The following is a 22,090-nucleotide window of genomic DNA, read 5'->3' on the forward strand; positions in this document are numbered from 1 at the left end:
AGATCCGAGGGCAATACTATAGATAGATAACGTTTATGTCCTATTATATACAGGTTATATTCTCCCCACAGCAGGGGGAAATGTGCTCATTAAGGCTATCCTTTCACAGAACTAGGAGCACTAGGTATGTCCTTGGACAGACATTCTCACAGACTTACTATTAGGACCAGGTTTGAGTGACATTCCAAACACATGGTTCCTGGAATGTCTGTATACTGGCCTTGTGACTTCCACTAAGCAGTTTGATTGGCGGGACCCAGGATATACTCTGCTGGGCTGGTCTATCACTGCAGCGAAACAATCATTTGCATTGCCCCCCAGAAGCCAGGGCGGATTTAGGTGTGAGGCAGTGGCGGAACTACCGCCAGTGCAGGCAGTGCCTTGCACTGGGGCCCGCCACTGTCCAGGGGCCCTAAGCATGTAATGAGTCAAACTGACTCATTACATGCCGCTGTATGCTGCGGGCAACCGCCGCCCGCGGCACACAGCCGCCTGCCGAGGAGTGGAGCGCAACGGCTACGGGGGGAAGGAGGAGGAGGGAGGTGGAGGAGGGAGCCGCAGCAGCGCTGTGTAATTGGTGATGGCACTGCTGCTGATGTCCCTTTCCTTCACCATAGGCTGTCCGACGCTGTGAATGCTGGGAAGCGTATCCCAGCATTCACAGCGGCGGAGAACAGCCTATGGTGAAGGACAGGGACAGCAGCAGCAGCGCCTCCACCAATAACAAAGCAGGTGGGCGTGGGTGCTACCACCAGGCAGAAGGGGTCTCTGGCCTTTCACATACACAACAGAAGGCCAGAGACCCCTTCTGCCTGGTGGTAGCACCCACGCCCACCTGTCCTATATATTGGTTTTAATTAGGTTCCTGACATTTCTTAGACTGCATGCAGAGCAAGGTGAGTCCTGCACAAATGTATATTGGATTATCAGATGGGGGTGCATTTCCAGGGTGTGGGTCCCCCTGGACTGTTGTGGCTGTTTTGCCTCAGGAGCAACACATATTAACACTTATTTTCATATTTACTTTCATCCCTATCGTGTGTTTTGTTTCAATGTAATTCATTTCCTACCTTCACTTTTCACTACTTTACCTCTCACTACTTTATCTCCCCCTTCATTACCTCTCACTAATTTACCCCTGCTGTTTTCAGCAGCCTCTCTCACTAACCTATTTTCACTTTTTCACTATATATTTTTTCACTTTTGTGTTGCCCTGGGGTCACTCAGCTGCTTCATTTTGGGGGGTCCCGCACCCTAGATTTGTACCCCCCAAAATGTTAGGGACTTGCCCGACTAATGAGGTCACCTGGACGCGGTGGGCAAGCCGTTACTTATGGCCATAACTATGCGAAGAACCTCGCTTAAAATGCAAAATTTTATTGCAATTATTATTATTAATAATTTGGTAATGTTTGAATTGTGCACCTGCAACCTTTTTCTCTGTATGGTAGATTGGCCAGACGGAAGCCACTCCTTAGTAAAAAGCACATGGCAGCCCACCAGGAGTTTGCCAAAATGCACCTGAAGGATTCTTAGACCATGAGAAACAAAATTCTCTGGTCTGATGAGACAAAGATTGAACTAATTGGCAACAATGTTAGGCGTCATGTTTGTAGAAAACCAGACACCACTCACCACCAGACCAATACTATACCTACAGTGAAGCACCATGCTATGGGGATATTTTTTCAGTGGCAGGAACTGGGAGACTAGTCACAATAGAGGAAAATATAAATGCAGCAATGCACAGAGACATCATGGATGAAAAGCTGCTCCAGAGCGCTCTTGACCTCAGACTGGTGGCGACTGTTCATCTTTCAGCAGGACAACGACCCTAAGCACATAGCCAAGATATCAAAGGAGTGGCTTCAGGACAACTCTGTGAATGTCCTTGAGTGGCCCAGCCAGAGCCCAGACTTAAATCCGATTGAACATCTCTGGAGAGATCTGAAAATGGCTGTGCACCAACGCTTCCCATCCAACCTGATTGAGCTCAAGAGGTGCTGCAAAGAGGAATGGGCAAAACTGCTCAAAGATAGGTGTGCCAAGCTTGTGGCATCATATTCAATAAGACTTGAGGCTGTAATTGCTGCCAAAGGTGCATTAACAAAGTATTGAGCAAAGGCTGTGAATACTTATGTATATGTGATTTCTTAGTTTTTTTATTTTTAATAAATTTTCAAAAATCTAAAAAAAGAAATGTTGTCATGTTGTCAGTATGGGGTATTGTGTGTAGAATTTTGAGGGAAAAAAAGAATTTATTCCATTTTGGAATAAGGCTGTTACATAACAAAATGTGGAAAAAGTGAAGCACTGTGAATACTTTCTGGATGCACTGTAGGTATACAAAATCCAATAAGGGCACTTTCTTAGCAGAAAATATAAAAAGCTATAGCTTGTAAGCATAGATCATAGGGGGTCATTCCGACCTGATCGCACGCTGCCATTTTTCACAGCGCAGCGATCAGGTCACTACTGCGCATGCATATGCACTGCAATGCGAAGGCGCGTCTTACAGGTACAAAGTGGATCATTGTGTGCGAAGAATCCATTTGCAGTGTCGATCGCAAGAAGATTGACAGGAAGAAGGCGTTTCTGGGTGTCAACTGACTGTTTTCAGGGAGTGGTTGGAAAAACGCAGGCGTGTCCAAGCATTTGCAGGGCGGGTGTCTGACGTCAATTCTGGGACCGGATAGGCTGAAGTGATCGCAAGGGCTGAGTAAGTTCAGACCTACTCAGAAACTGGACAAACTGTTTTTGTACTGCTCGGCTGCACAGGCGTTTGCACACTTGCAAAGCTAAAATACACTCCTCAGTGGGCGGCGACTATGTGTTTGCACGGCTGCAAAAAGTAGCTAGCGCGTGATCAACTCGGAATGACCCCCACAGTCTTATGTTAGTCATGGCCATGATAATTCAATAAATAACACTCCTTTAGCTCCTGGGCTGATAATATGCTTGCGTGTCCACTCCCGGCTCTATTAAGTGATCATCGCAACCATATTTGGAGATCTGGTCCAAACATCAGCAAATACTCAGGGAAAGTAAAAGGTACCAGCAGGTTTTGTTAGGCAATAAAAATGAGTTTCCCTGCCTTTGCCAAGTGTCAGCTGCTTCCTCAGTAGGTGTGACACATTGATAAGGGACCTGGGTTATTATATGGAATACTCTTTTTAGCTAAAAGGAAATAAGCTTAGAAGGCGTTTTATCTTTGTAAATATGCTGATAAATTGCCACAGATTAAGAGCTATATAAACTGGCTGGTTTTATTATTTGATTGTACTAAATGTTGTAATAATTTAATATATGTTGTGTAAAAATATTTTGGAGGATTATTGAGAGAAAATCCTCTTTTTTTTAAAAATACTATATGACGGCGCTTCTTATTTTATAGTATGATATGACATGGCATTACCACTTCTTTGTTACTCTCCATGCAGATCTGTAATGGCAGCTTGCATCCTGATCATTGTACTGCATGTCAGTCCTCAATAATCTCCACCATTTGTGGGTACAGTATATGTTTATGCTCTATGTATGTCATGCTGATATGCATACTCACTCATGTGACATCATTGTAGTCATTTCTTCTAAACCTTTATACATTTAAAAATGCTGTTTAATAATATGTCCATGTTCAGTGGTGTTGGGCTGGGCCAGGGGGCAGGGCAGTATGATTTCAGTGTCCTGGGGCCATCTGTGGCGTGTGATGCTCCCTGGCTGCTCTTGTTGTATTACAAGAATAATCAGCGCTGCCGATTAGGGTGATTGGCCGCTTTGATTATTCTTCTTATAACAAACTGAGAGGACCCCATGCAGTGCCCCCGGCCCTACTTCAGCATCCACACCCGGGGGGGTGTCAGCTGCGGCTGCCTGTATCAGGTGAAATGGGGAGGGAAAGGACCCAAAGCTGCTACTGCTGCTCCTGGGCAGAGAGGATACTGTCAGCCCTGTGCAGGGAGACATGACAGCATCCGGGAGCAGCAGCAGTGGGTCAGGAGACTGTTACATCTTCCAAGGGAGATGAGAGCCGGTATCCTCAGTGACTGGGGCCTCATTCTCCTCAGGGCATCTCCTACCTGGGCTAGGGATGGACATTGATGGTCGATGTTTTAGAAACATCAATGGTTTTCTTTTGATGGTAGTGCTTTTACCATTCGATGGTAACCTTGCAATGTTTGCCACCATTGAATGGTGATCATTCAATGGTGTTCCGATGGTGGATTTTTATTTTTAAATTCCTAATAGTATGCCTCACCTGGCTGCTGTTTCCTCATCAGGGAAACTTATTTGGCTCATTGGAGGCTAAATCTCTGCCTCAAACATGAGCCACCTCATTCCTCTTACACCCTCCATTATCTAGGTTGCTGCTAGGCAACCGTGCACATTGTTAGCTCTGATTGGCTTTCTGAGTCAATTTGAGCCTATCGGAGCACAACCTTCTCCCTGCTGCAGCAGCTAGTCACTCACACACCACAGCAATTGCCACAGACTGATACATGGAGCTCAGGACATTCAGTGTGACTGATAACACACAATAGATGTATTAACCTGGAGAAGGCATAAGGAAGTGATAAACCAGTGATATGTGCAAGGTGATAAAGATACCAGCCAATCAGCTCCAATATGTAAATTAACAGTTAGGCTCTGATTGGCTGCTGCCTTTATCACCTTGCACATATCACTGGTTTCTTCCTTATGCCTTCTACAGGTTAATACATCTGCCCCAATGTGTGCACTTCCAGCAGGGACAGACTGGGGACGAGAAAGGGGGCGCGTGCGCTGTGTAAAGGGGCGCGCAGACACTGCAAATGGGAGCATGTCACGAGTCAGGAGGCGTGGACTCACAACACGCCCCCATATTGCTTAGCAACAGGGCACGTCTGGCAGCGGCGGTTGGGGACAAACCAGAGAGCAGGGAGCTGCACTAAGCGCAGCCTTCCCGGCTATCTGTGAACCGGACCGGCCAGCCCGGCCCTGATTCCCAGTGTTGCTGTAACTCTATATTATCTATCTATCTATCTATCTATCTATCTATCTATCTATCTATCTATCTATCTATCTATCTATCTGTCTGTTTGTCTATCTATCTATCTATCTATCTATCTATCTATCTATCTATCTATCTATCTATCTATCTATCTGTCTGTCTGTCTGTCTGTCTGTCTGTCTGTCTGTCTGTCTATCCACACTGCTCCATCACCTCTGAGTGTACCCTCTTTATATACTAGTTTATTACTGGTCATTGTGTGTGTGTATATTATATATATTATACACACACAATGCCCAGTGATGAAGTAGTGTATGCAGAGGGTACTCCCAGTGCTGGAACAGTATAAATAGACCACATCCAGCCTGCTTTGTAGGCTAGTATCACTGAGCAGGTCGTCCCCATTGATGAGTGTAGACGAGTACTGGCCCTGCCCCCAAATCACCTCTGATTCCGCCCCCGATCCTGCCCCCAATCTCGCCTCCTGACAACCACGCTGCAGGGTTTAATCGCATGCGCAAGTCATATAAATAGTTTCCACCATCAAATACTTTTGATGCGATGGTTTGTAACCATCACATAAAAAGTTTCAATGGCGGAAGCCTAGCCATCATATGATGGTTGGCTTCAGATGTCCATTCCTATCCTGGGGTCAGTCACCATTCTAACCACAGTACAGGAGCCGGGAACCACGGGGAGGATGACCCTATCAGTGATATAATAGGTCACAGGTTCTCAGGACCCCACACAGTGCATGTTTTGCAGGTAACCCAGCAGGTTTACAGGTGAATTAATTACTCACTGACACATTTTAAAAGGTCCACAGGTGGAGCTAATTATTTCACTTGCAATTCTATGGGGAGACCTGCAAAACATGCACCGTGTGGGGTCCTGAGGACCGAGTTTGAGAACCTGTGTAATAGGTGAAACACCAGCAGCTGTCTAATTCTTGTTACATACTAGGGGGGTAGAGGGGTGGTGGAACGGCGGTGGTGTGGGGCTGATTGCTGAAAGCAATTATTTAATACTGACAACTTAATATAATTAATAAATAATAATGGTCTATTGATCTAATTCATTGGTCTGCAAACTCGGTCCTCAGTACCCCACACAGTGCATGTTTTGCAGATCTCCTCACAGAATCATAAGTGAAATAATTAACTCCACCTGCGGACCTTTTAAAATGTGTCTGTGAGTAATTAATACACCTGTGCACCTGCTGGGTTACCTGCAAAACATGCACTGTGTGGGGTAATGAGGACCGAGTTTGCAGACCTATGATCTAATTATTCATTAATTTGCTCCACTGATATAGTTATTCAATTATATTGTACCCATTACATAATTGTTAAAGCTTTTTCTCACCTTATTCAATATATGATTGCTAACATAATGGGAGAGATTCAAATGTTTGAAAAGTCGGTTGGGAGTCTGTTTTTTCCTATCTAATAGACAGGAAAAAACAGACACCCAACTGACTTTTCAAACATTTGAATTCCACCCAATAAATGTACTGTGAACACTTGTCTTATAATAGAAAACCTATCAAAATTACTTTTTATACAGAAAGGTTTTCCTGTTATTGCAATTGAAGATGTTTGTTATTTACAATTTGTCTACTTAAAGTGTGGCTTACCGACACATGTTGGTGGAGCTGAATTCCACTCTCCTCCTGCTGTGCAGAAAATCTCAGAAGGGCCATCCACCTTAAGCTTTGAGTCCGTGCATTCAAATCGAACTACTTGGCCAACAGAATACTCATCATCATATGAAGTGGATAACACCTTCACATTGTCCTTGGCTGAAATTGGGGGGCAACGCCGCACTACAAAAAAATAAAATAAAAATAAGTTTTTATGTACTATATAACATTTTTATTCATCTCTAAACATACAGTACATTGTTAATAGACAAACCTTGTTGGGGTAAAGAAGAGTGTGGGTAGGGATGCTTTTTGTTCCTTGAAAAATGGGTCTGGCACTCAGAAAAAAAAAAAGATGCCAGTACTTAAAGTTGATACAAGTTTTATTCCTGTAGTAGCTTCCACACTGTAATTATGTATTTTATTATTTTCTAAATTCTGAAATTATTCCACAAATTTGTTCCTGTTTCTGGAGCTAGATATAAGAATTAAAATTGCACCAAAAACACGTTTGTACAACCAGAAAAAAAGTACAAGTGACAAGGTTATATTTTCTGAAAGGCAACTTAATTTGTTACTTGGTCTGTGACTGAGAGATAGTCTGAAGAGTGGAGACAACCACCATCTGTAAGTGGATATAACTTGAATATATTGCACCCGCTTGGGCACAGGTGAAGTGCGTCCCTGTAAAATTTGAAACCAATGCTAATAGTTATAAATCCACCTGATGTTCTTAGAGGAAATCCATGGAATATTCCCTATTACAGTAGTGTGCCTTTTGACCAGGGATTGTCTGAAAATAGCGAAGCACAGAGCAGTGTTTGACTTTCTTTTTTACATTTGCAGCATAAGATGTCCTCCTATATTACTGTAAATATTCAGAAATATTACTTTTTAATGAGAAACTTGCCCCAGGAAAATCATGTTCTCTGAGTACATGCATGTGCACTGGCACCTTGAGTGCCTTAGTCAGTATACGGAATGACAGAACAAAATGGAGTAGTTCACAAGCGCTACAACACAGATGGACCAAAGCCTCTGTAAGACTGTCTTAATGTTCAGGTAACTATCTCCTCGACCAGGCTCGCACCTGTGGACTGACCTCCTCTCATTGGGGGGCAAACACCAAAAGGTTTCTTTAACACCACCACAGATTCGTTCAATTCCAGGGGTTATTCTCTCCCTCAGTGTGGGTGCTCACCTTACTACAGGTCCCTATGTGCCTTGAAAGGTGTCTTTTTCTCTGAACTTCTTATATCATTTTATGTTCACAGCATTAGGGGTCACCCTCTCCCTCCAATAAGACGCTCACCTTAAATATGGGCCCTATGTTCCTTGAAAGGTTTCTTTCACTGTGTCCTTCACCGACCTCTTCTATGGGGCCGTATTGACTTTTCCTCAAGATGATTAATTCTCCTCAGTCAAGAAATCCATTCGAAAAATGTTTAAAAATTTATTCCACATAGATCTCCATAAATGGATAGCAGCATACAACAATAAAATATTCGATAAAAACTGATCAAAAAAATCAGCCAAATAGGCGGACTGGGTTTTTCCTTAAACACTCCCCTTAGAAGCCGGTAGGAGAAAATCCTCCCAAAAAATAAGAATTTACTTACCGATAATTCTATTTCTCGTAGTCCGTAGTGGATGCTGGGAACTCCGTAAGGACCATGGGGAATAGCGGCTCCGCAGGAGACTGGGCACAAAAGTAAAAGCTTTAGGACTACCTGGTGTGCACTGGCTCCTCCCCCTATGACCCTCCTCCAAGCCTCAGTTAGGATACTGTGCCCGGACGAGCGTACACAATAAGGAAGGATTTTGAATCCCGGGTAAGACTCATACCAGCCACACCAATCACACCGTACAACCAGTGATCTGAACCCAGTTAACAGCATGATAACAGAGGAGCCTCTGAAAAGATGGCTCACAACAATAATAACCCGATTTTTGTAACAATAACTATGTACAAGTATTGCAGACAATCCGCACTTGGGATGGGCGCACAGCATCCACTACGGACTACGAGAAATAGAATTATCGGTAAGTAAATTCTTATTTTCTCTGACGTCCTAGTGGATGCTGGGAACTCCATAAGGACCATGGGGATTATACCAAAGCTCCCAAACGGGCGGGAGAGTGCGGATGACTCTGCAGCACCGAATGAGAGAACTCCAGGTCCTCCTCAGCCAGGGTATCAAATTTGTAGAATTTAGCAAACGTGTTTGCCCCTGACCAAGTTGCTGCTTGGCAAAGTTGTAAAGCCGAGACCCCTCGGGCAGCCGCCCAAGATGAGCCCTCCTTCCTTGTGGAAACGGCTTTTACAGATTTTGGCTGTGGCAGGCCTGCCACAGAATGTGCAAGCTGAATTGTACTACAAATCCAACGAGCAATAGTCTGCTTAGAAGCAGGAGCACCCAGCTTGTTGGGTGCATACAGGATAAACAGCGAGTCAGATTTTCTGACTCCAGCCGTCCTGGAAACATATATTTTCAGGGCCCTGACTACGTCCAGCAACTTGGAGTCCTCCAAGTCCCTAGTAGCCGCAGGTACCACAATAGGCTGGTTCAAGTGAAACGCTGAAACCACCTTAGGGAGAAATTGAGGACGAGTCCTCAATTCTGCCCTGTCCGTATGAAAAATTAGGTAAGGGCTTTTATAGGATAAAGCCGCCAATTCTGAGACACGCCTGGCTGAAGCCAGGGCTAACAGCATTACCACTTTCCATGTGAGATATTTTAAGTCCACAGTGGTGAGTGGTTCAAACCAATGTGATTTTAGGAACCCCAAAACTACATTGAGATCCCAAGGTGCCACTGGAGGCACAAAAGGAGGCTGTATATGCAGTACCCCCTTGACAAACGTCTGAACTTCAGGAACTGAAGCCAGTTCTTTCTGGAAGAAAATCGACAGGGCCGAAATTTGAACCTTAATGGACCCTAATTTTAGGCCCATAGACAGTCCTGTTTGCAGGAAATGCAGGAAACGACCCAGTTGAAATTCCTCTGTAGGGGCCTTCCTGGCCTCACACCACGCAACATATTTACGCCAAATACGGTGATAATGTTGCACGGTTACATCCTTCCTGGCTTTGATCAGGGTAGGGATGACTTCTTCCGGAATGCCTTTTTCCTTCAGGATCCGGCGTTCAACCGCCATGCCGTCAAACGCAGCCGCGGTAAGTCTTGGAACAGACAGGGTCCTCCGTGAGCATCTCTTGAAGTTCCGGGTACCAAGTCCTTCTTGGCCAATCCGGAGCCACGAGTATAGTCCTTACTCCTCTCCTTCTTATGATTCTCAGTACATTGGGTATGAGAGGCAGAGGAGGGAACACATACACTGACTGGTACACCCACGGTGTTACCAGAGCGTCCACAGCTATTGCCTGAGGGTCCCTTGACCTGGCGCAATATCTGTCTAGTTTTTTGTTGAGGCGGGACGCCATCATGTCCACCTTTGGTTTTTCCCAATGGTTCACAATCATGTGGAAGACTTCTGGGTGAAGTCCCCACTCCCCCGGGTGGAGGTCGTGTCTGCTGAGGAAGTCTGCTTCCCAGTTGTCCACTCCCGGAATGAACACTGCTGACAGTGCTATCACATGATTTTCCGCCCAGCGAAGAATCCTTGCAACTTCTGCCATTGCCCTCCTGCTTCTTGTGCCGCCCTGTCTGTTTACGTGGGCGACTGCCGTGATGTTGTCTGACTGGATCAACACCGGCTGACCCTGAAGCAGAGGCCTTGCTTGACGTAGGGCATTGTAAATGGCCCTTAGTTCCAGGATATTTATGTGAAATGACGTTTCCATGCTTGTCCACAAGCCCTGGAAATTTTTTCCCTGTGTGACTGCTCCCCAGCCTCTCAGGCTGGCATCCGTGGTCACCAGGACCCAGTCCTGAATGCCGAATCTGTGGCCCTCTAGAAGATGAGCACTCTGCAACCACCACAGGAGAGACACCCTTGTCCTTGGAGACAGGGTTATCCGCTGATGCATCTGAAGATGCGATCCGGACCATTTGTCCAGCAGATCCCACTGAAAAGTTCTTGCGTGGAATCTGCCGAATGGAATCGCTTCGTAAGAAGCCACCATTTTTCCCAGGACCCTTGTGCATTGATGCACTGACACTTGGCCTGGTTTTAGGAGGTTCCTGACTAGCTCGGATAACTCCCTGGCTTTCTCCTCCGGGAGAAACACCTTTTTCTGGACTGTGTCCAGAATCATCCCTAGGAACAGCAGACGTGTCGTCGGAATCAGCTGCGATTTTGGAATATTTAGAATCCACCCGTGCTGTCATAGTACTACTTGAGATAGTGCTACTCCGACCTCTAACTGTTCCCTGGACCTTGCCCTTATCAGGAGATCGTCCAAGTAATGGATAATTAAGACGCCATTACCTTGGTAAAGACCCGGGGTGCCGTGGACAATCCAAACGGCAGCGTCTGAAACTGATAGTGACAGTTCTGTACCACAAACCTGAGGTACCCTTGGTGAGAAGGGCAAATTGGGACATGGAGGTAAGCATCCTTGATGTCCAGAGACACCATATAGTCCCCTTCTTCCAGGTTCGCTATCACTGCTCTGAGTGACTCCATCTTGAATTTAAACCTTTGTATGTAAGTGTTCAAGGATTTCAGATTTAAAATAGGTCTCACCGAGCCGTCCGGCTTCGGTACCACAAACAGCGTGGAATAATACCCCTTTCCCTGTTGTAGGAGGGGTACCTTGATTATCACCTGCTGGGAATACAGCTTGTGAATGGCTTCCAATACCGCCTCCCTGTCGGAGGGAGACGTTGGTAAAGCAGACTTCAGGAACCGGCGAGGGGGAGACGTCTCGAATTCCAATTTGTACCCCTGAGATACTACCTGCAGGATCCAGGGGTCCACTTGCGAGTGAGCCCACTGCGCGCTGAATTTCTTGAGACGACCCCCACCGTACCTGAGTCCGCTTGTAAGGCCCCAGCGTCATGCTGAGGACTTGGCAGAAGCGGGGGAGGGCTTCTGTTCCTGGGAAGAGGCTGCCTGCTGCAGTCTTTTTCCCCTTCCTCTGCCCCGGGGCAGAAATGAGTGGCCTTTTGCCCGCTTGCCCTTATGGGGACGAAAGGACTGAGCCTGAAAAGACGGTGTCTTTTTCTGCTGAGAGGTGACCTGTGGTAAAAAGGTGGATTTCCCAGCCGTTGCCGTGGCCACCAGGTCCGATAGACCGACCCCAAATAACTCCTCCCCTTTATACGGCAATACTTCCATATGCCGTTTGGAATCCGCATCACCTGACCACTGTCGCGTCCATAACCCTCTTCTGGCAGAAATGGACAGCGCACTTACTCTTGATGCCAGAGTGCAAATATCCCTCTGTGCATCTCGCATATATAGAAATGCATCCTTTAAATGCTCTATAGTCAATAATATACTGTCCCTGTCCAGGGTATCAATATTTTCAGTCAGGGAATCCGACCAAGCCACCCCAGCACTGCACATCCAGGCTGAGGCGATTGCTGGTCGCAGTATAACACCAGTATGTGTGTATATACTTTTTAGGATATTTTCCAGCTTCCTATCAGCTGGCTCCTTGAGGGCGGCCGTATCAGGAGACAGTAACGCCACTTGTTTTGATAAGCGTGTGAGCGCCTTATCTACCCTAGGGGGTGTTTCCCAACGCGCCCTAACCTCTGGCGGGAAAGGGTATAATGCCAATAATTTTTTAGAAATTAGCAGTTTTTTATCGGGGGAAACCCACGCTTCATCACACACCTCATTTAATTCATCTGATTCAGGAAAAACTACGGGTAGTTTTTTCACACCCCACATAATACCCTTTTTTGTGGTACTTGTAGTATCAGAAATGTTCAAAACCTCCTTCATTGCCGTGATCATGTAACGTGTGGCCCTACTGGAAATCACGTTTGTTTCCTCACCGTCGACACTGGAGTCAGTGTCCGTGTCTGGGTCTGTGTCGACCATCTGAGGTAACGGGCGCTTTAGAGCCCCTGACGGTGTTTGAGACGCCTGGACAGGTACTAACTGATTTGCCGGCTGTCTCATGTCGTCAACAGTCTTTTGTAAAGTGCTGACGCTATCACGTAATTCCTTCCATAAGACCATCCAGTCAGGTGTCGACTCCCTAGGGGGTGACATCACTATTACAGGCAATTGCTCCGCCTCCATACCATTTTCCTCCTCATACATGTCGACACAAACGTACCGACACACAGCACACACACAGGGAATGCTCTGATAGAGGACAGGACCCCACTAGCCCTTTGGGGAGACAGAGGGAGAGTTTGCCAGCACACACCAGAGCGCTATATATATATACAGGGATAACCTTATATAAGTGTTTTTCCCTTATATAGCTGCTGTATTGATTAATCTGCCAAATTAGTGCCCCCCTCTCTTGTTTTACCCTGTTTCTGTAGTGCAGGACTGCAGGGGAGAGTCAGGGAGACGTCCTTCCAGCGGAGCTGTGAGGGAAAATGGCGCTTGTGTGCTGAGGAGATAGGCTCCGCCCCCTTCTCGGCGGCCTTTCTCCCGCTTTTTTAAGGAAAACTGGCAGGGGTTAAATGCATCCATATAGCCCAGGAGCTATATGTGATGTATTTTTCGCCATCTAAGGTGTTTTTATTGCGTCTCAGGGCGCCCCCCCCCAGCGCCCTGCACCCTCAGTGACCGGAGTGTGAAGTGTGCTGAGAGCAATGGCGCACAGCTGCGGTGCTGTGCGCTACCTTATTGAAGACAGGACGTCTTCTGCCGCCGATTTCCCGGACCTCTTCTGTCTTCTGGCTCTGTAAGGGGGCCGGCGGCGCGGCTCTGGGACCCATCCATGGCTGGGCCTGTGATCGTCCCTCTGGAGCTAATGTCCAGTAGCCTAAGAAGCCCAATCCACTCTGCACGCAGGTGAGTTCGCTTCTTCTCCCCTTAGTCCCTCGGTGCAGTGAACCTGTTGCCAGCAGGACTCACTGAAAATAAAAAACCTATACTTAAACTTTTTCACTAAGCAGCTCAGGAGAGCCACCTAGTGTGCACCCTTCTCGTTCGGGCACAAAAATCTAACAGAGGCTTGGAGGAGGGTCATAGGGGGAGGAGCCAGTGCACACCAGGTAGTCCTAAAGCTTTTACTTTTGTGCCCAGTCTCCTGCGGAGCCGCTATTCCCCATGGTCCTTACGGAGTTCCCAGCATCCACTAGGACATCAGAGAAATATATATATAAATCTCTCCAGCCTTAAGGCCCCAATACAGGGTTGTAAAATATGAGAAAACCTTACCGCCTAGGGGCTAAAAACACTGGTGCCAACGCGTTTCGGATAAAAATCCTTCATCAGGGCATATCACAGGACTAACCCAGTCGGCCTTTTTAACCCCACTGAGCCCTTCCCCTTCCATCTTCAACCAATCAGAAAAGAAAAATACTTTTATACTCCAAAATGTATATTGATAGCAACCACTTTCCATATATCCTATTTGTATCCTAATGGTTTCTAACAAAACATAAACAATTCTCCAATATACATAAAAACCGAGAGAAAAAGACAATATGAGTCTTAATTGGTGAGAGACAAAGTCCATCATGGAATATCCATCCATGTCACTTTCCATATTCTTCTTTAGCAGACATTGTCTCCAAACCGGATTCCTAATCCGTAATTGCGGTGTAGCCTTAGCCCTCCGGCATGTATTACTTCCGACGTGCAAAGGTCGTAGTCCCTCCACATCTAGGGTCCCCTCAGTGAATACATCGAGTTCCTAGATACAGAAAGGCCGCCGCTGTCTTTCGCGGACCTTCCAGTGACGCACTTCCGGTCCGGTGGAACGCAAACCCGGAAGTGGTTGGAACGCATCGGGTTTCTTCGGTGCTGGCTAGATATACAGACTCCCAGCATTTACCATATTTAAACGTTCCCATAGAAAAAAACAATTAGAAAAAAAGATTCTGTTAGTAATCATCATATGTATGTCACTTTTTTTCCTCGTTATTTATTAGTTGAACAAAAAGGAAGAAAAAGAAGATATTTTTTTCCATATGGATTTATCCCATTACTTCTAAAAGGGTATCTTTACTTTAACATAGGCTTTCAATCTATATGTACCCATATGTGGATTTAATTATATAACAATTTGATTGCACCACATCACATATGATCACCTCTATATGTTCCCTCACAGGAACCACTTCATCTCAAATTCCACGTTCAGCCACTTAGGGACCAACGTCCTGAGCTCATATATGGCCCTCATTTCCATTTTTGCCAGTTTTGCCTCCCCATCATTCGTCCTCCAACCTGGTGTTACCACCTTAATTACACAAAAACTAATTAGGTGATTAGTATTGCACTCATGCTTCTTACTAAAGTGCAATGACACATTGTGGGATTCAAGACCCCTTTTGATGTTCCGAATGTGTTCCGCCATCCTTATTTTTAACATACGGGTAGTTCTCCCTATATATTGTGACCCGCATGAACATTCCAGGAGATACACACAGTTTTTTGTGTTGCATGTTATAAAATCTTTTATATCATAAACCTTCTTAGTTTGTGTGGATCTATATTGGGTCACTTTGCCTTCCTTATTCTTACATGCTCTGCACATTGTGCAGAGACCGCATCTGAAAAAGCCTTTGGATCTATTTCTAGTGAGCATTTTAGGTACCGATACTACACTACTGACAACACTTTCTTTCAGGTTCTTAGCCCTTTTATAAATAAACCTGGGGAACTTAGAGATCACCTCCTGTAAACCTCCTTTTCCTAAAATTGACCAATGCCGCCTTATTATTTTTTCCACTTGTTTATGTTGGCTATTGTACGCTATCACAAAGGTTACATCACCCATCAACTTATCCTTAGTGACTGGACCTTTAGTCAACATTTCTACATGATTGTAAGTACCGGTTGTGTCCATAGCAGATTGGACACTATCCCGATCATATCCCTTTGCTAAAAATTGTTCTCGCAATAACTGTGCTTGCTCCCAATACACCCTCTCATCAGAACAGTTCCTTCTAACTCTTTGGAACTGGCTGATCAGAATGCTCTTCAGCCAGTTCTGATGGTGATTACTTGTGTGATCTTTATATGAGTTGCAGTCGGTAGGTTTGGTGTAATTACTGGTTTTCAACTGATCATTCTCTATATAGATACGTAGGTCCAAAAAATTAACCTCCACCTCACTGATATTGAAGGTTAGATGTATATTGTATTGGTTGGTGTTCAAGTGATCACAAAATATGTCAAGCGAGTGCCGATCGCCACTCCAAATAAAAAGTATATCGTCTATGTAACGACTCCACGACACCAGACTGGCGCCAAACTCATGGCCACTCCAAACCTGTTGGTCCTCCCAATGGGCCATAAAAAGATTTGCGTAGCTTGGTGCCAGTCTGGTGCCTATCGCTGTGCCCGTCAGCTGTAAATAGAAAGAGCCATCAAAAAAAAAGTTATTGTGCAAAATGAGTGAAGTTCCCTCTAAGACAAAATTATTCCTATCCACTGGCATACCTTCTTTACCCATGAAGTAAGTTAACGCTTCTAGGCCTAACTGATGGTTGATAACAGTATATAAGGACATAACATCCGCAGTAACCAACAAAAAGCCAGGTTTCCAATCCACCGTCATGAGCTGATTAATAGTGTCTATCGTATCTTTTAGATAAGAACGTGTAGTCTTGACCATAGGCTGTAAAATATGGTCAATATAGCAGGACAAAAGGAATAATTTTGTCTTAGAGGGAACTTCACTCATTTTGCACAATAACTTTTTTTGGAGTGGCCATGAGTTTGGCGCCAGTCTGGTGTCGTGGAGTCGTTACATAGACGATATACTTTTTATTTGGAGTGGCGATCGGCACTCGCTTGACATATTTTGTGATCACTTGAACACCAACCAATACGATATACATCTAACCTTCAATATCAGTGAGGTGGAGGTTAATTTTTTGGACCTACGTATCTATATAGAGAATGATCAGTTGAAAACCAGTAATTACACCAAACCTACCGACTGCAACTCATATAAAGATCACACAAGTAATCACCATCAGAACTGGCTGAAGAGCATTCAGATCAGCCAGTTCCAAAGAGTTAGAAGGAACTGTTCTGATGAGAGGGTGTATTGGGAGCAAGCACAGTTATTGCGAGAACAATTTTTAGCAAAGGGATATGATCGGGATAGTGTCGAATATGCTATGGACACAACCGGTACTTACAATCATGTAGAAATGTTGACTAAAGGTCCAGTCACTAAGGATAAGTTGATGGGTGATGTAACCTTTGTGACAGCGTACAATAGCCAACATAAACAAGTGGAAAAAATAATAAGGCGGCATTGGTCAATTTTAGGAAAAGATCCCTGTTTACAGGAGGTGATCTCTAAGTTCCCCAGGTTTATTTATAAAAGGGCTAAGAACCTGAAAGAAAGTGTTGTCAGTAGTGTAGTATCGGTACCTAAAATGCTCACTAGAAATAGATCCAAAGGCTTTTTCAGATACGGTCTCTGCACAATGTGCAGAGCATGTAAGAATAAGGAAGGCAAAGTGACCCAATATAGATCCACACAAACTAAGAAGGTTTATGATATAAAAGATTTTATAACATGCAACACAAAAAACTGTGTGTATCTCCTGGAATGTTCATGCGGGTAACAATATATAGGGAGAACTACCCGTATGTTAAAAATAAGGATGGCGGAACACATTCGGAACATCAAAAGGGGTCTTGAATCCCACAATGTGTCATTGAACTTTAGTAAGAAACATGAGTGCAATACTAATCACCTAATTAGTTTTTGTGGAATTAAGGTGGTAACACCAGGTTGGAGGACGAATAATGGGGAAGCAAAACTGGCAAAAATGGAAATGAGGGCCATATATGAGCTCAGGACGTTGGTCCCTAAGGGGCTGAACGTGGAATTTGAGATGAAGTGGTTCCTGTGAGGGAACATATAGAGGTGATCATATGTGATGTGGTGCAATCAAATTGTTATATAATTAAATCCACATATGGGTACATATAGATTGAAAGCCTATGTTAAAGTAAAGATACCCTTTTAGAAGTAATGGGATAAATCCATATGGAAAAAAATATCTTCTTTTTCTTCCTTTTTGTTCAACTAATAAATAACGAGGAAAAAAAGTGACATACATATGATGATTACTAACAGAATCTTTTTTTCTAATTGTTTTTTTCTATGGGAACGTTTAAATATGGTAAACGCTGGGAGTCTGTATATCTAGCCAGCACCCAAGAAACCCAATGCGTTCCAACCACTACCGGGTTTGCGTTCCACCGGACCGGAAGTGCGTCACCGGAAGGTCCGCGAAAGACAGCGGTGGCCTTTCTGTATCTAGGAACTCGATGTATTCACTGAGGGGACCCTAGATGTAGAGGGACTACAACCTTTGCACGACGGAAGTAATACATGCCGGGGGGCTAAGGCTACACCGCAATTACGGATTAGGAATCCGGTTTGGAGACAATGTCTGCTAAAGAAGAATATGGAAAGTGACATGGATGGATATTCCATGATGGACTTTGTCTCTCACCAATTAAGACTCATATTGTCTTTTTCTCTCGGTTTTTATGTATATTGGAGAATTGTTTATGTTTTGTTAGAAACCATTAGGATACAAATAGGATATATGGAAAGTGGTTGCTATCAATATACATTTTGGAGTATAAAAGTATTTTTCTTTTCTGATTGGTTGAAGATGGGAGGGGAAGGGCTCAGTGGGGTTTAAAAGGCCGACTGAGTTAGTCCTGTGATATGCCCTGAGGAAGGATTTTTATCCGAAACGCGTTGGCACCAGTGTTTTTAGCCCCTAGGCGGTAAGGTTTTCTCATATTTTACAACCCTGTATTGGGGCCTTAAGGCTGGAGAGATTTATATATATATTTTTGGGAGGATTTTCTCCTCCCGGCTTCTAAGGGGAGTGTTTAAGGAAAAACCCAGTCCGCCTATTTGGGTGATTTTTTTGATCAGTTTTTATCGAATATTTTATTGTTGTATGCTGCTATCCATTTATGGAGATCTATGTGGAATAAATTTTTAAACATTTTTCGAATGGATTTCTTGACTGAGGAGAATTAATCATCTTGAGGAAAAGTCAATACGGCCCTATAGAAGAGGTCGGTGGAAGGACACAGTGAAATAAACCTTTCAAGGAACATAGGGCCCATATTTAAGGTGAGCGTCTTATTGGAGGGAGAGGGTGACCCCTAATGCTGTGAACATAAAATGATATAAGAAGTTCAGAGAAAAAGACACCTTTCAAGGCACATAGGGACCTGTAGTAAGGTGAGCACCCACACTGAGGGAGAGAATAACCCCTGGAATTGAACGAATCTGTGGTGGTGTTAAAGAAACCTTTTGGTGTTTGCCCCCCAGTGAGAGGAGGTCAGTCCACAGGTGCGAGCCTGGTCGAGGAGATAGTTACCTGAACATTAGGACAGTCTTACAGAGGCTTTGGTCCATCTGTGTTGTAGCGCTTGTGAACTACTCCATTTTGTTGTGTTGTATGTGTATTGAAGAGTGGTGATCTTTGGTGGTTTAATGCAAAGCGGCTACAGGGCGCAAGTAACATCTCTCTTGCTTTGTATTTAGTATACGGAATGACCCCAACCAATTGGCTTTAGCGTTGACTGAGTACAGTGTGCATATGGATTATGTAGAAAACACTGGGTTGCTGCTGGGATTACTGTATGTGTATGAGCTGCTCTGAATTCAATTTGAAACAAGATAAAAGAAACAGTTACAATTACAGAGCTCTTGTAATTGTTCAAAAATGGATAATATAGTTACATGTAAAAGAACTTAGTACCTGTAATAAAAAAGCCTTTCATTTTAAATGTTTATAGCTCTTTTATTAAGTAATTGCAGTGTCCTGGTGGTGTTCATGGGTTTCCAAATTTGCCAGTTATGGAGGTTGAGGGATTCAATGGAGCTTGAACTAGCTGTCCTTATTCTACCCACCTCCCGTCTGGTTTTCTGTTTAACTCCAGCTTCCTTCCCGGTTGTTCCAAGCTGCGGCTGATATGCGCTGTTCAGCGCAATGTGCTGATGTCAGTCCCAGGCTCCTGGTCACCTGTTAGTGCTTCCAATACGTTTCAGGCTGTATGCTCTTTCTCAAGGAATGCGCTGGTTAATGTCTATACCCCATTTATTCTAAAAATAAACTTTATCAACTGTAGTTTAAAAATGGAAGTACTCTACCCAGGAAATGCTTATAAAAAAAGCGGTCACCACATGGTAAATGTTAATATTCAGGTATTGCGTTCAGAATATGGGGGGTCATTCCGAGTTGTTCGCTCGTTAGTTTTTTTCGCAACAGAGCGATTAGTCGCAAACTGCGCATGTGCAATGTTCGCAGTGCGCCTGCGCCAAGTAAATTAGCACAAAAGTTTGTTATTTTTACTCACGGCCTAACAAAGTTTTTTCATCGTTCTGGTGATCGTAGTGTGATTGACATGAAGTGGGTGTTTCTGGGCGGAAACTGGCCATTTTATGGGAGTGTGCGGAAAAACGCTGGCGTTTCTGGGAAAAACGTGGGAGTGTCTGAAGAAACGGGGGAGTGTCTGGGCGAACGCTGGGTGTGTTTGTGACGTCAAACCAGGAACGAAACTGACTGAACTGATCGCAGTGTAGGAGTAAGTCTCGAGCTACTCAGAAACTGCTAAGAAATTTCTATTCGCAATTCTGCTAATCTTTCGTTCGCAATTCTGCTATGCTAAGATACATTCCCAGTAGGCGGCGGCTTAGCGTGTGCAATGCTGCTAAAAGCAGCTAGCGAGCGAACAATTCGGAATGAGGGCCATGATGTTGAAATTATATGAATGAAAGTATGTGAAATTTTCATTTTCATTGTTTTTTGTTGTGTATGTCAACATAGGTTGACATGGACACAGTATAAGTGTACCGTGTCCCCTCGCATGGCTCGCTGTGCTTGCCGTGCTCTGGGCACACTATTATATTCCCCCTCCAGGTCCACTGGGATGGTAAAGTATAAACAAGTCGGTTTCAATGAAAAAGTCATGAAAAAGTCATGTCAACTTTTGATCTGTCAACATTTTAAATGTCGGTATTTTGACCTTGTCGGGATTTTAAATGTCAGTATTTTGACCAAGTCGGTATTTTTGACCATGTTGGGATTTTGACTGTCGGTCAATGGTTGTTGGTATTTTTACTGTCGGGATTTTGTATGTAGGTATATTGACCGCATCCCGTTCTCTGTTCTTGATGAGATTAGCTTGTTTAAAAGTTAATAGCTTTAGGTTAATTCTTGTTTTAAATTATTTGCTTTTCTGTAAATAATTTAGTTTTTTGGGAGCCATGGACCTGATTCAGTAAAGATTGCAAAGTCTGCCAAGTAGCAGATTTTGCAATCATTTGGATCGCATGCAAGGAGCCGCCCATCGCAGGGCAAGGGAGCCCAGCATGCCGTCGGCCCCCCTCCCCTTGAGCACACTGAAATTGCGGTGCGACTGCAATTTCAGCATGATCTCTAAAAATGAGGTAGCCTCCTGACGGCGCAGCCTGGCTGCACGCACAGGAGGCCCGCCGCCATTTTTCAGATCACAGCGGCTGCGTGTGATGTCACGCAGCCACCCCAATCACACCCACCATTTCTCCATCCCCCCACCCCCGTTTTTTCGTCACTGCTCCCGCAATGCTCTGTCTCTGCGTTGGAAACTGAGCTGATTGAGGCGAGAGGCGATCGCATTTTCTGCAGAGCACTGCGGAAAATGCGGGTGCATGAGCAAGACAGGCCCTGCGTATGCACCCGCATCCTCATCATAGTTTCTGCGGTTGGATCGCATATTGCAATCTAACCTGAATCAGGCCAAAGGTCTGCAAATTTGCATCCAACTGAAGTATGTGCCAATGCTTTTGTAAGATAGCTTCAAAGATGTGATGTTGACTGTTGAATTGTGTGATACATGCTATTTGGAGATCATTTGTGCTTGGTTTCATCTTATACTGGATCAAATCATTTCTATCCAATAATGCTATTTATTCAATTTCCTGTTGTAATTCATGTTCTTTGTAACCCTTCTCCAGAAATTTTGACTTCATTTGCTCACTGTTCCAGAAATATCCCTTGTTGTGATCAATTTGTTTTAATGCGCCTGAATTGACCACCAGGTATACTGTATTCTTGGTCCCATGTTTGGGTGATTACTGTTAGCTGATAGCACATTATTACTGCTTACTGTTTTAGTAAGAGTTCTTGTTTGTAGGGTTCCATCAGATATGAAAATCTCAATATCCAGATATATTATTGTCTCCTTATTTGTCGTAAATGTGAATTCCAGTCCAAATTGGTTATTTTCTATATATTTGATGAATTGGTCTAGTTCATCTTCAGATCAGTCCCAGATAAAAAAATAAATAATCTATGTAGCGTTTACCAGACTATTTAAGTTTTCTCTTATGGGTTGTTGTTCCAAATTGTCTCTTCTTCTCATCCTGG

The 22,090-nt window shown here is 44.3% G+C and overlaps 1 protein-coding gene across 1 annotated transcript in view; it reads right to left on the bottom strand.

Annotated features, from left to right (window-relative positions):
• Positions 1 to 22,090, bottom strand: part of LOC134958791 (complement factor H-like) — a 258,602-nt gene that overhangs the window by 138,190 nt on the left and 98,322 nt on the right. Inside the window, exon 5 of the mRNA XM_063941517.1 lies at positions 6,627 to 6,815. Within this exon, the coding sequence (XP_063797587.1) occupies positions 6,627 to 6,815 (189 nt within the window). The remainder of the gene's footprint in view (positions 1 to 6,626; positions 6,816 to 22,090) is intronic.

This window comes from Pseudophryne corroboree, chromosome 9, assembly GCF_028390025.1.
Source record: "Pseudophryne corroboree isolate aPseCor3 chromosome 9, aPseCor3.hap2, whole genome shotgun sequence".
Taxonomy (NCBI): Eukaryota; Metazoa; Chordata; class Amphibia; order Anura; family Myobatrachidae; genus Pseudophryne; species Pseudophryne corroboree.